Below are 14,024 nucleotides of genomic sequence, written 5' to 3' on the forward strand. Positions count from 1 at the left end.
TTGAATAATGCGCTCCAAGAGATGCTAATGCTGCCGACGAGTGAATTTCCCTCGAGTTTGGACAAATATTGTGCCAGAGCGAGTCATGCATGAGAAACGGCCGGCCCGCCGAAATTTCCGAACAAAACGCCAACACGCCTCAGGCTGTTTGCAGCAACTTCTTGCTTCTGACAAACTTCAAACTGATCTTTTCCAAGGAAAATTTATTTTTAACGGTAGAACCTCTCATTTTAATTAAAATGTTAAATAAATTTGCAATGTTCTATCTGAATTCTTGAGAGGTAAGAAGAATCTAGTTTTGTTGAGAGAATCATTCAAAATATAATCTTAAAAGTTACTATATAGCTTTCGTCCCATGATGAATGTACATTTTTTATCTATTTGTAATCGTTATGTTGGCTGCTATTTTTATTTTTTAAGTGGCTCGCAACAAAAAAAGAAAAAATGTAAATGATAATTAATTATTTCATAATAAAATGACATTTTTACTAAATTAAAAATTTTTGCAATGTCACTAATATTTTACTTTTAAAACTGAACTGTTACAATTTTTATGAGGTATAGATTTATAGCCAATTTAAATTGACATTGTTTTGAGATCTAAAAATAGTATAAGCAAGCTCATAATGCGGTTAGCTATATTGAATATCAAATAAATTTTATTCAATTTGAACAAAGGGGGTCTGATATTGGCTGCCCAATGTCAGAAATGGCAAAAAGTGGTTAATATGCTCAAATTAGATCAACAGGCTGGAAGGCTCACCGGCGTCGACTCGCCACGTGCTGGTTTTCGCACCTGGCGTTTCAATTAAATACCTCGGTGTGGAATTGGGCCCAAGCTCCTCTGTGGCCACTCGGGCCCCATGTTATCCGCTCGGCGGTGTTATTGGGACCTGGAACCCGGAGTTCATAGCCAACGGGATGTGCTAAGCAGAGGTTAAAAAAGTACAAAATATGCAAATGACAGTTGAATTTATAGTGGCAGCGAAAATGTTAAAATTGTAAAAAAATAAAGAAATTGGGATTGTTTTGTGTAAATGCGCAAAAAGACGAAAAGATTAATCCACCCATTTTATCTCCATCATTTGATGATTGTGCGCGATTGCAATTTTTATGATTCACTATCAAAGGATGATAAGAACCAGTACGTAAATTAATGCATCTCTGGATTATTTATCACTTTTAAGAATAAACTCTTGTGAGTCTTGTCGCACGGGGACTCCTTACAAGACCTATAAGGTGAGAAAAACTGTAATTTGCATACGCAAGAAAGTAACGTGAGATTTGATATTGTTTCGTGAGTTTTATTACTTTCTTAGTCAATGAAGGATTTCATGTTTACGCCCCACCATCTCATTAATGTTGTTCGTTTTCTTAACTGTAAAACTAAAATTCTGCAATTGATGCGTTTTTATATGAAACGCATTTTTTAATTGCTAAATAAGATTTTTGACGGTGGTTTGTGCAATACCTTATCAGTAATACGTTGTCCTCTAATGTTTCTTTTTAAAATGAGGTGAATGAAAAAGTCTAACCATTCTTCGACTTTCTTCTAATCTCATTATGCTTTTTATTAAAGCCTTTGCCTCGATGAGGGATGCTATTGTTTATGCACCACCATATCATAATTGTTGTTCGTTTTCTTCACAGCAAAGCTAAACTCCCAATTGATGATGCGTTTTTATATGAAACTCGTTTTTTGAAAGTCCTGCTTAATAATATTTTCGACAGTGGTTTGTGTGTGTTATCTAATCAGTATAATATACGTATACTTGTCCTTTAATTTTTCTTCATAAAATTAGAGTTGATTTAAAAAGTCTAACCATATTCTACACGCCTTTTCTTCTTAAATATATCAACTCCTTTTATTTAAAGCTTTTGCCCCGATGAGTCTTTACGCACCACCATCTCATTTTTATTAGAAAAACATTTTTTGAAAGGCGTAATAAGATTTTTGATGGTATAGTTTGTGTGTTATCTTATTAGCAATCAATTCTATAGTGTTTCTACTTTAAATGAGGTGATTGAAAAAGTCTAACCTTCAACGCCCTGGAATTCTAGATATCTTAAATTCTTTTTGTTTAAGACTTTGCCAATTATATTTTCTCAGGTTTTCGATCAAGAAACCATGGAGGGGCCAGAGAGAGGCGGAAGCTTCAGAAAAAAGGCTAGTCTTGGATATTTTGAGTGGACCGAAAACGATGAAATCAAAAAACAGATCGCTGACAAGTATGAGAGACAATTTTTTAAATTTTTTATTTTAATGGCAAAAACTGTCCTTTGTAGTGTTTGGGTTCTTGTACTTCACTACGACTTTAAAAATTCTAAGGATAAAGATGATATTCGACATGGTGACACGGAAGACGTGACAAACCTGAGGAATACTTTTGAGAAGAATCGAAATTGCAAATTCAAAAGTTTTTTGTCGATGAAAAGAGATATTTTGCTTAGGATGCTATCAGACGATAATAATGCGCTTTTCCGCATTTTCGAATCCAAAGGTAACACTCGTGAAAGTTGATCTTGTTTAGTTTTTAAATATTAATTTTAATAATATCATTAATTAGATGATGTGCCGTCGGTTTTTCTGATTTACTTCCTCTCTCATGGCCATATTGAGGGAGAAATTTATACAGACCACTATGAGGACGAGAACTCGGATAAATATATTTCCTTCACAACCACTGAGGTTTTTGAGTCTTTGAGTAAATTGACCAGGTTCGAAAAATGCCTGAAAATTGTAAATTTTGGTGTAAGTTTATCCATTTTCATCCAAAATGAAACGTAAACCATTTGCATTTACAGCCGTGCCGGGGTAAACTGTTTGACAAAACGTTCAGCCCAGAACAAACTTTTCAGGATTTTAACAACCGAAATTCGTGTCAAATTACGAGCTTTCCTCAAATGCGCAACTTGGTGGTTTTCTATGCAACGGTTGAGAGTAAGATTATTTAGAGATGTGAGCTCAAAATTTCTCAAATTTCGATCCGTTTCAGCTATCCGGGCGATGCGTGACAAAGAAGTTGGAACTACATTTGTACGCCATATTTGCCAAGTCCTAAACTCTATGGAGAAAAGTGAACTTCTGATAAATGTATTGACTTTAATTCAGTCTAAAATCCACGGCTCTTTCAACGGCATAGATATGAAAAATATCATCCGCCAGACACCGGAAATTAAATTTTTCGGCCTAGACAGCAAGTTTATAATATCTTCTGGGTGAGAATTTAATTTGATGGAGTTATACAAAAGTATTTTATGAGTGATTACAGAAGAACTTCAAGTACCACCAACGACTCGTCATCCTCTGATTCGACAGGATCGATAAAACCAGGAATACCTGCGGCCATGAAAGGGCCTGCAGAAATTTATCCGTGGAAATCTCGTTCAGGACAATACATGCGACGACGCCTTGCCTTTATTTTCTACTCAATGGCTGACGATGGTGTCACTTTAATCAATAACGCCCTGTCTCAAAATCTGAATTTTGAAACTGATATGGAGGTATTGAGCAAAGAAACACTGGAGCTGTACTGCGAAGATGGTATGAAATTGTTGAGCTAAAGACTGAACTTGATTGAGGTTTTGAATGAATATTTTTCTAGGAAAATCTACAACTTTTTTCTTATAGTTTTCATTTTCTTGTAGAATTGATTACGCCTATTTGAGGTATAAACTCTAAATATATTTTTCTTTATGAATAGATACAGCAGGAAATAACTGAACTAAAAAATAAGGAATTTTATATCTCAAAAGATCTGTCGTGAAAAACGCCTGATCTGCCCCGACGCGCATTTGGTGTTTTTTTGCCATAACTAAAAAACCACCAGGAGCAAAAAAAATATTGACAGTGAGCATATTGTTAAATTAACAACGCATCTCACGCATCTCTTTTATTTAATAAAATATAATTTTATGGAATTATTTTTACCGTAATACTTAATGAACTTTTTTATAAAAATATATGTTATGTCACCAGGAGAAAATGCTTCAAAATTTATTATGAATTAAAATTTTAACTGATATTCCCCAATTTGATTTTCAGCGTCTAAGGTGGACTCTAACGTTGGCTGCGTTTTAACTTGCGTGTTTGGTCGGTTGAGCGAAAACCCAGAACAAAAAGAGATGTGCGTGCTAATGGACCAAACTGAGGTTGCAGTCACGGACATTGTGCACAGCTTTATCGGCCCAGCAAACGACAAGTGGATAGGGAAGCCAAAAATTTTCATATTCGTTGATCAGGAAGCATCACCAAAGGGCGACAATGCAAGTGATTTTTCATATAATTATTTTAGACTGTTATTTACCACTTTAGGCGTTTTTGTAATTACAATTTTTTATAAAATTATGAAAATTTTAAAAAATCACACTAGAAAAATTGATTTTAGATTTCGCCCCAGGACGTATATGACATCCAAGCTACCAACCACAGTGGCTGGCTTGTTCTAGTGTTGCGCAGCAGAGGTATTATTTTCTTCCAAATTTGAGTAAGATGATCTACAAAGAAATTATTTTTTCCTCAGATAAGCTCCAGGCATTGATCGAAATCTTCCAGAGCCAGGAGCTGAAAGGAGAAAAATGTCTACAAGAAATGCTAGCAACTTGTCTGCTGGTTTCTAATTCAAGGGATATGCTTAACTCAACTCTTCCTTACCATCTCTATTTCCCTGATGTTCCGAGACCTTTCGTAACACCTCAATTTTCAGTAAAAAGATCTGAAGATCCTTTGGACACTTTGGACTTTGAAAAATTATTCGAAGAGGTGAAAGGCGCATTGAATGAGACTCGAGTTTGGATTTTGAGTTCTGGTGCTGGCTCAGGAAAAACAACGGTGATGAAGGAAATCCAATATCAACTCGGGAAATCGAATCCTGATGTCAAAATGCTGTTTGTATCGCTTCCTAGTGTTGGACAACTGGACACAGCAAAATTCCTTGAAGAGAAAGCTGCACATTTGAAAGGATCCAACAAACGCATCGTTTTCCTCGACGCTTTCAACGAAATCAGTACTGATAATCATGGAAAGGTACTTAAATTGATAGAAGCTTTGAAAGAAAACAAAATTTCCGTTTGGATCGCAACGAGACCTCACGAAGCGAGTGTAATTTTGAGAGCTGTTTCGAATTCCATTTTGGTAAGCATCAAGCCTTTTGACAAGAAAAATCAGGTCGAGTTCGTGAGCCTGGAAACTAACGAAAGTGACAAGGACTGCGAATCATTTATAGAGACTTTTCCAATCAAGGATATTTTGGAAAATCCATTGCACCTTTCGTTGGTCATTAATAGCGGAGGCAATTTGTATCAAATCTACGACAAAGTGGTACGGCGAAAAGTGGAAATGTGTTTAGTTCAGAAAGGATATGACAAGAACAATGAAATCCTTTTTCAGAATAAAGTAGATTCTTCTATGAAACTACTCGAAAGAATAGCTTTCCAATGCTTAAACGGGGCCGATCCTATAAGGAGCAAACAAGATTTGGAAAAATTATACAGCTTCGGTGTTGCCAACTTAGAAAACGATAGACTCAAATTTGTGCACGAGTCATTCGCTGGATTTTTCACTGCCAAGAAATACCTGCACGATGTCGAAGAGAATGGCACGTCTGATCTACAATTGTTTGACGAAGACTTGAAACTCCAGGCTCAGGGATCACCAAAACCATGTGAACTACGGAGAATTGCAGCAAGCTGCAGAAAATTCGTGGACTTGTTCTACGCCACTGCATCAAATGAAAGGAAAAATATAAAAAAACACAGAAAATTAGTCCAGAAGGCCTGTAAATCCGATGCAAATAAATTTACGCACGTTGTCATAGCTGAAGACTTGAAACACATATTTAATATGTTGAAAATATTCACACCACCTTACGTGAAAGTCGAGGGCAAGCCTGTGAAAATTACAGAGAAATTGTGTTCCTGTTTCTGAAATTGCTTTGGCAGAACTAATACACGGCAATTATTGGAAAGACAAAAACAATATTGTTAGCTTGATAAGCTTTGCATCGACAGCGAACGCAGAAATAGAGTACAACGCTGACGATGCAAATACAACCGATTGATGGTGAAAAAACTGTAAATAATTTTCTAAAACTTCCAGTAAGTGTTACAAAGAGATATAATCATGAGAAAAATAGCTTTTATGTTTGAATCGATTCTTTTGCAACACATTTTTTTCTTGTAATGACACGCAAAGACTCTTTTGTGTTTGCACTTTTTAGTTGGGTGACAGTTGCGATCATAGCAGGGTGAATTATAGCACCAATCGCGTTAATTACTCAAATTGGCTAGACCTGTAAGAATTTAAATCTGTCATAATAATAAATATGCACTTTATAAAATAAGATTAGCTGTGAATTTATTGTTTTCTAAGCTTCGAACCCTCACGAGACAGTCAAATGAGCACTAGAATGCAATTTGAAGCCATTTTAACAATAACAAATCATCAAAAGACGCCTTAAACTACTATAAAACGATTGTCCAAATCGGCTGAAAATCTGTACAAGTAAACATTAAAAAATTGATCAAAAATAGTAATAATTTTATTTAACCATTTTATTTTTCTCTTTCAAGTGTTTCGTCTTTAATTGAAAGCAAATTTAAGACATTTTAAAAGTGTTGTTTATTGCCACACTACAGACGTTAAACAAATACGAAATGGATTGGAAGATTGCGGGTAAATTATTTGCATTTAATGCGCTAAAGTGCATTTGCCGCCGGTTGCTGTGACGCGAGTCAAATCCATGAGAGGCACCCTTTTGCCACCACCGAAAAAGGGGGACTTTCCCTACTCTCAGCTCTGAGAGCGCGGCAAGAATATTATTCAAATTCGCCAACAACACAAACACCGACCGCTCTAGCTCCGGCGTCGTACGTTGTTAATTCTTTCGGCGCAGCGCGAAAGGGAATTAAAGTAAGCACGGCAAAAGCGCAGGGTTTCAAAAAGAAAGTTGCCGAAAGAGGAGATTTAAAACTCACTTTTGTTTTCACTCCCGCGGCTTCAGCCGCTGCTGCAATGGTGCGACGCGAGAGAAAGAAATCCCAGCGTGTCTAAACGTAATTTATCGTTATTTCAGCGCTGCATTTGTACCCGCGGCATTTATATGTATGTATAAATTCAAACACGAAAACGAAACGAACATTGTGCGCGCCGCGCAAAAGGAAGAGAGCCTCTCTGCGCGCTGAAGAAAGGAATTATAAATTAAGTCGTTGTCATTACGCGCTTGCAACTTATTCTCTGTTTTGCATTTCGTTTATAAAACGGCATGGCGAGAAACTCACTTCGCATTCGCACAACCCTTTATTTATGGCCCCTTGTGTCGTTCTGATGCTCACTATTGCACTAAAAATCTGCTCTGACGTCTTGCTTATAATCACGGCTTTGTTCTTCTTTTAATTGCGAGCAAAACTTTTAAGACTTAACATGAATGATAATCAGGGTTTTCCAATTTTGCACTGAGCAAAAATGCTCCAATGGATTTTTGCGCAAAAAAACAGCTGGAAAAAACCACCAGTTTTAGGGGTTTCCGCATTTTTTTCCGAATTAAACCCCGCAAAGGTCACATTTGGCGCAAAAAAGTCAGAAATCATGGAAAATTACGGTTAAGAGTTCAAATTTTCGGTCTTTTGGTAAAACCTGTGGCTTTTGTACTAATTTTTTGGGTTTTTTTAAAAATCCCTATTTATGGTCGTCCATCATGAGAATATTTAGATCTTCAAAATTCGAAAAACTCCCCAGTTGTATAAACCCTCAGTGTTTGAAGCTGCCAACCGATGGCGCCACCGTATAATTTCGTAATAAATTTAATTTTAAGGCACTTCCGCTGCGATTTCAGACTCAATCCTGCCACTGTGCGCATTCTTCACTTAATCTGCTTCCCTTTGACGTGCTGAAAACCAAAATCGGTTAAGCAAATCACCGTAAAATCGTGAGAAGCTATTTTTTGAAATACAGAAAATCTTTTCCAACGTTTCTACGGCGAATGGCTCAACCGATTTTGGTTTTCAGCACGTCAAAAGAAAGCATATTAAGTGAAGAAAGCACATTAGCAGGATTGAGTCTGAAATCGCAGCGGAAATTGCCTTAAAACTAAATTTATTATGAAAGTATACAGTGGCGCCATCTGTTGGTGGTTTCACAAAAATATTTCGTGGTTTTTTAGTGCATGCAACCGCACCCGCATACATTAAACACCCGCAACCGCACCGCACCCACCAAATAATGACAAAAAAAAACACTGAGGGTTTATGCAACTGGTGAAATTAAGAAAAAAAACGTTTTTTTTGCAATGCAGTGGGTTTTTCCGGAAAATGCGAGTTTTTGCGTTCTCTGATGAAATTTGGGAAATTTGCAAAACTTGTGTAGGTTTGGTTGGATGAAGATTAATTAATATTTTAGCTGAAAGTTTGGACAAATTGAACGCACTTGGCGCGCTTCTCAAGCTCGCAAGAAACAATTAGCCGGAGGGTAGTGGTCGGGAAATTAATAATGAGTGTTGATGATGCGAGAGCAGGGCAGGCTGAGCGCATAAACTTGGCTCGGCGATCGAATTAATGAAGCGCAGCATGTGTTACAAAGGTGTGTAGCAAAACAGATCATGAAATGTAAATGCGCGGCCGAAAGTTGGTGTTGACGGTGCGCATCGCTGATGAGCCATCTCGTCTCAGTTAGTTTCGGCCGGCCGCGAATTAACATAATGCGATTTACATACATTATCACGTGTACCCCGGCCGGCTCACTTAAGACGCGCAGCTTCCCCCGGGGTCTTGCCGATCGCCACAAGACGAAGCATGCAAGCTGGCCCATCAAGAGAGACACTTCTTTTGAGACGCGTCTCTCGCATAATATGCATTTCAAAGGACTCGCACTTCATCTTCGGCCCGAAAGCAGCTGCGCGCCGACCACCCCAGAGCAATTTGCTGCGAAGTGTGTGCGTTTATCTCTGCTCCAGCATGCATTATGCATGCCTCAAAGTCGAAACAGATCATATATGTACAACGCACAGCACAGGTGAAAAGATTGACGCATGATCTCGTTCAGGATCAACTAAAGAGCTCATTGTCAGAGAACAAAACAGCTGCCTTTTTGTTTATTTAGTTTAAAACCAAGAATTGTGTATGCACATATTTTTTGTTATAACAAAAAATAGGGTTTAAAACTGAAAATTCAAAGCAATTTTTTGGTATTTTTGCTTGGTCAAAACAAACTTAAAAGTTCATGCTAATCGACAATTTTTTCATAGCTCTGCTGTTGGTTGCATTTTTATGATTTAAAAAAAAACACTTTTTTTAATTTAGCCAAAACTGACATTAACACTACAATTTTATTTTCATTTTTTAATTTAGCTAAAGCGTGTAAATATTCTTGCTCTGGAAAAAAGTGACCAGTTGTACGAGTTGTACCACGTTGTGCTTTTAGACATTTTTAAGTCCAGCCAAATATCTGGTAAAATCAAAATAAATTGTGATTCTTAACAATAATGATTAATATCGCTCTCTACCTATTTGAAAACACGTCTATCTATCTGTTTTATTCAGGAAAGCAACCGGAATGTTGACCGTTATGGCAGAGAAAAAGTTAATAAAGAAAGAAAAATTAAAAGAGAAAAGACCCTAAATACAGAAAAATAAATAGCTTGCTGCACACTGATTGTGTGGAAACTACGTTAAATTTCAACCAACCTAGCTCATCATGCATCTTTCAACCTTTTCAAGAATGAAATCAAAATACTTTTTATGCCTATTTATAACTGATTAATGATTGTACTCTCCTTAAATCTCCAATCTGCTAAGTAAGAATAAACCGAATAAACTGAAAACGGAATGAGAATTTTCATTTGGCGCCAACTAGCTTCCTAGTGTACCAGTCAGTGTGGCAACACTGTTGCTAGACGGGACTTAGACTAAAACTGACCAACCAGCAGGCAGCGACGCCAGCGACAAAAAGGTAGTACGGGTGAGTGGTGAGCCACTACAGTGTACATACTGTGAGCGCCAAAATTGTTGTTGAGAATTCGCATGACTCCGACAGCCTGACCGCAAGAATTTTTCGACATTGAAATCTTTTGCAATAAACAATTCCAGAATAAGGTGAGTTTGCATTGGTGTCTTTTTTCAACGTGTGAGAATAGTTTAACCGAAATTAGAATATTTTACATTGATTTGATTTTATGTCATAATATTAGGTAACTATACATAATTTCTTTTTCCTTTTTTACCGTTCTATTTTTATGTATTTACGTAGGATCTATTGCATTTACTTAAATACATACATAGATACATAATATTACATTACCCTTTCAAAATTTGAGTGCAAATGGGCAATTTTTGAAGCAACTTCATCTCCTTGAATACAATATACATGCATATGTACATATTTATCTATGTATGTACACAGTACATACATGATAAATTTTTATAATATTTTGGTGCTAATTTTTTACGTTGATCGATCCGCAGGCCAAAATGCAGAGAAACAGTGAAGCGGGACCGTCGGTCGTGCACGACGAGCTGGATGCGTTTCACGCGATGTCCAAAGAAGCCGTCAAGGTGGACCGTTGCCTCTTGCAGCAATCGGAGAACTTGCAGAGTAAATTTAACAATTCCTTAGCGTTTTAACAGTAGATTCGCATCTCTTTGTGTGCAAATTTGGTTTCCAGGGCTGACGAAAACAACTGACAGATACGCAGCCAAGCTGGAGAAGCTGAAGACTCAGTCTGCACACTTGGACGACCAGCTTAAATTCGCCCTCATCACCAACAAATCCATCAAGGAGAATCTGAAAGGGTCTTAACTAATTTTACTTAAAGGAATGCATACATTATGATGTATATATATATATATGTGCAGAAAAAGGCAATCCAAGCAGACAATGGAGGCTCTGGTGAGCAACCTAGAGAGGCAGTTGTACCTTGAGGAAATTGACATTCAGAACAAGGTGAAAGGCTTTGAGCAGACGCAGGAAAAGTACGACAGCATGTGGAAGAAATACGAGGTATACTAAATAATATTGAAATTTGATTTCTAATGGAAATAAAAATAATTATTAGGAGGTGTACAAGAAGATGCCTCACATGGCGAAGAAAGAGAAAGCAGAAAAGGAACTGGAAGAGATTAAACTGAAGGCCGAGAAAATCAACAGAGAGACTGAAATCATCAAGGCAGAGGCTGATGCCATTGAGAGAGATACTGGTTTGATCTGGTCAACCTTGCTTTTTTACAGACTAATGAATATTTGCCTGAGCAGAACAGAAGTGGTGTGAAGTGGCCCTGCTGCTCGCCAAACATGACAGAAACCTGAAAATTCAGGACAAATATGATGCCTTGGTTAGGCAGAGAGATGAGCTGCGAGACGAAGTCCAGATGCTGCAAATTGAGCTGGAGAAGGCTGAAAGTAATATCTTAACAGTTGATAATTTGCTAAGATTTTGTTAATATAATTTTTCAGTCGTGTCCAAGCGTGACGAAAGCCACGAGGTAAAATTTTTGATGATATAGAATCTTGAAATATTAATAATTAAATTTAATTGTAGAAGAACAAAATCGGCAAACTGAGAAACATGATTGGCACGATGAATATCAAGGATAAGCAGATATTCGAAGTAATTTTAAATATTTTTTCCTGGAATTATTAAATTTAAAATATATTTGATAGTGCCTGGAAATGTCTGATACGCAGCAGAGCAATGAGGAGGAAAGCGAGTCCGAGACTTCAGATATGGAGAAAAATGACTTTGACAGCCTTTTTGATATCGAGAACGATTTTGAAGCAGCAGTGGGTGCAAGGGGCGTTCAATTCCCGCAGAATTTGAAGACAAGCAGCCCAAAGGAGTCGAGGAAGCAACTGAGCCAACCATCCCAGAAGAGAAAGGCTTCCTCTCCTTTGGCGCCACGGTCTCCAGTGATCACCGTGTCTCACAACTCTCAGATGCAACCAATTGAGCCTGAGCCAGCAGTTCTGGTGAAGGTGGTTGAAATCGAAGCGAGCCAAATCATGAGAAGCGTCCTCAAGGAAGTTGAGACTTGCGAGCAAGTGGAACTAGAAGAGCTCCCAGAGGTATGATTTTTATTTTCTAAAAATATGGTGTTATGGTGCAACCCTGTTTGCATAATGATCCAAGATGGTTTTTGTCCCTATCTTTTTTTTTTAAATTTAAGAACTGCAATGGAAATCAATATATTTGTTTTTAAATTTCAGTTTCAATTTTTCTAAATGCTTACTCATTTAAATTATTTCTGATTTTTCGATTAGGAACCCGCTGTTGCTCCCAGCCAGCAAGACGAGCTTGAGCCGATTGTCGAAGAACCAGCAGCGGCTGTTGTTGAGGAAACACCACTGAGCGCTTCTGCCGAGGAAAACTTCTGCAGCCAGATGACCGAGGTGCCGAAGGACTTGCAGCTTGAGCAACAAGAGATTCTGGAAGAAACTAATCCAGTTTTCAATGTTCCAGAAAGCCAGAACCTAGGTTAGAAAATTCCTATAATAATAATGTGGGAAAAGTAGGAATTAATTTAAATATTTTAGACGGGAAAGATGGCGATGCGTGCTCACAAGGAACGGTGAGCACGACTGCCTCGTCACAGGTCAACCTGCTGGACGATGATAAGCGCAAGGAGTATATGCGCCGGCTGATGGCCTCGCCCAACCTGACAATGCGGGATGTAAGTCTGCCTTTTTTTCTGCTCAATGGTGGGATATTATTTTGTGTTGTTTCACGCGCAGGATGAGGCTCCTGCAGCCACTGCTCCGAGAAGCCAGACAGCTTCCAGCGCCGTCTCGGACAACGGTTACCTGCAGAACTTCTTCCGCACCCTGAACCAAGGTGGTGCTGCTCCAACTAGACCAGCTGGTTAGCATTTTATTCACATATGATTAGAAATCTTAATTATTTTGTCTGCATTTTGGGTAATAAGAAGCCGAATTTTTAATTTAAATAAAAACTTTAATTTTCCTATTTGTCTTAGATGGTTTGGCAACCCAGAAGTTGTCTAACACAGAGGCCCAGTCCATGGCCAGTTTTGTTCTGGACCAAAATCCCCAGGGTGCCAAGACAGGCGGTGATTTTGCCTTCCCATCGCTGTCTAGTCAGACAGGTAATTTATTTTTAACTTTTTAAATTCACACCTTACTTTTTCTGAACAGATTTTGCAGGATTTGGATCTGGCGCCAGTGGCATGTTCGGCGCTGCAGCTCCAGAAGGGGAAGCAGCTGCAGGCTTCTTCAACTTCGCAAACAATACATCCGCTCCCCAGCAGCAGCAGCAGCCAAGTGGCTTCTCCTTCAATTTTGGCGACCAGCCACAAAATTCTTCCTTCATGAATTTATTTTAAGTTTTGACTGAATTTCGCTGTGGGAAAATGCCCAGTTATTTTGTTTAGAAGTTCTCTGCAATTTTACTTTGTGAAATGAAGGTGGGTGGAAGCTAAGAAATTATCTTGTGTGTTAATTAAACTCAATTTAAAACTTTTGACTGATATAAAACTACTAATTTGGTTGTGAATTGAGCTACATATTTTGTGTTCTCTTGAGGCCAATTTGTTATTAATTTGCATTTCATTCTAAAATATACTTAATAGAAAGTTAAATGAAATAATTTACTCGAAATGAGCACGGTTCATGAAATTTTAAGAGCAGAGGTTGACTAAATGGCAAACAAGTTTCCAGATGTAACCGCCTGCTTCCTAGAGTTGCTGCCATTGAGGGGTATACCAAGTAGTAAAAATGTTTTAATAAAAGACGATTTCCTGTTACCGCCCAAAACAAATATAGCGTCGTTTGTCCTAAATGAGAAGCTTGAAAATTAATAAAATAGCCTTCAGAATATTTTAAACTGCTTTTTATTGCACAGGATTATTTTTTTAAGGCTGCGTGTTCTAAAATTATAATTATTTCGTAATTTAAGATCTTTCAGAGTTTGTCTCCAGAATGAGATTTTAAGCTTAAAATTAAATTGGAAAATGAAAGGAAGGGAAATTAAAAACAAAAGAAAACAATTATTTCATCTGTTTTACACTTTAAATATTGATCC

The 14,024-nt window shown here is 37.6% G+C and overlaps 2 protein-coding genes across 2 annotated transcripts; both read left to right on the plus strand.

The window, feature by feature from the left end:
• Nucleotides 1-2,114: 2,114 nt before the first annotated feature.
• On the plus strand, nt 2,115-6,343 carry LOC135940815 (uncharacterized). Its single transcript, XM_065485880.1, has 8 exons — nt 2,115-2,229; nt 2,287-2,501; nt 2,568-2,752; nt 2,806-2,941; nt 2,997-3,219; nt 3,273-3,544; nt 4,046-4,464; nt 4,524-6,343. Exons 1-7 carry the CDS (start codon nt 2,129-2,131, stop codon nt 4,447-4,449), a joined length of 1,536 nt encoding a protein of 511 aa, XP_065341952.1. The 5' UTR covers nt 2,115-2,128; the 3' UTR covers nt 4,450-4,464; nt 4,524-6,343.
• A 3,594-nt stretch (nt 6,344-9,937) lies between these two features.
• On the plus strand, nt 9,938-13,819 carry LOC135940798 (myosin-2 heavy chain-like). Its single transcript, XM_065485856.1, has 14 exons — nt 9,938-10,086; nt 10,456-10,585; nt 10,656-10,782; nt 10,846-10,990; nt 11,046-11,187; nt 11,243-11,389; nt 11,444-11,472; nt 11,529-11,597; nt 11,651-12,052; nt 12,248-12,461; nt 12,521-12,657; nt 12,719-12,845; nt 12,961-13,089; nt 13,139-13,819. The coding sequence occupies exons 2-14, from the start codon at nt 10,462-10,464 to the stop codon at nt 13,324-13,326; spliced, it is 1,980 nt and encodes a 659-aa protein (XP_065341928.1). The 5' UTR covers nt 9,938-10,086; nt 10,456-10,461; the 3' UTR covers nt 13,327-13,819.
• The last annotated feature ends 205 nt before the right edge of the window (nt 13,820-14,024 follow it).

The sequence above is a fragment of the Cloeon dipterum genome, chromosome 3, assembly GCF_949628265.1.
Source record: "Cloeon dipterum chromosome 3, ieCloDipt1.1, whole genome shotgun sequence".
Taxonomy (NCBI): domain Eukaryota; kingdom Metazoa; phylum Arthropoda; class Insecta; order Ephemeroptera; family Baetidae; genus Cloeon; species Cloeon dipterum.

Bases quoted from the DNA above. Each gene is read 5' to 3' on its own strand.
- LOC135940815 (XM_065485880.1), top strand. From the start codon at position 2,129: ATGGAGGGGCCAGAGAGAGGCGGAAGCTTCAGAAAAAAGGCTAGTCTT. The intron at 2,502-2,567 runs GTAACACTCGTG...ATCATTAATTAG, and splicing joins CCGCATTTTCGAATCCAAAG to ATGATGTGCCGTCGGTTTTT. The intron at 2,942-2,996 runs GTAAGATTATTT...GATCCGTTTCAG, and splicing joins TTTCTATGCAACGGTTGAGA to CTATCCGGGCGATGCGTGAC.
- LOC135940798 (XM_065485856.1), top strand. From the start codon at position 10,462: ATGCAGAGAAACAGTGAAGCGGGACCGTCGGTCGTGCACGACGAGCTG. The intron at 11,598-11,650 runs GTAATTTTAAAT...TATATTTGATAG, and splicing joins AGGATAAGCAGATATTCGAA to TGCCTGGAAATGTCTGATAC. The intron at 12,462-12,520 runs GTTAGAAAATTC...TAAATATTTTAG, and splicing joins TCCAGAAAGCCAGAACCTAG to ACGGGAAAGATGGCGATGCG.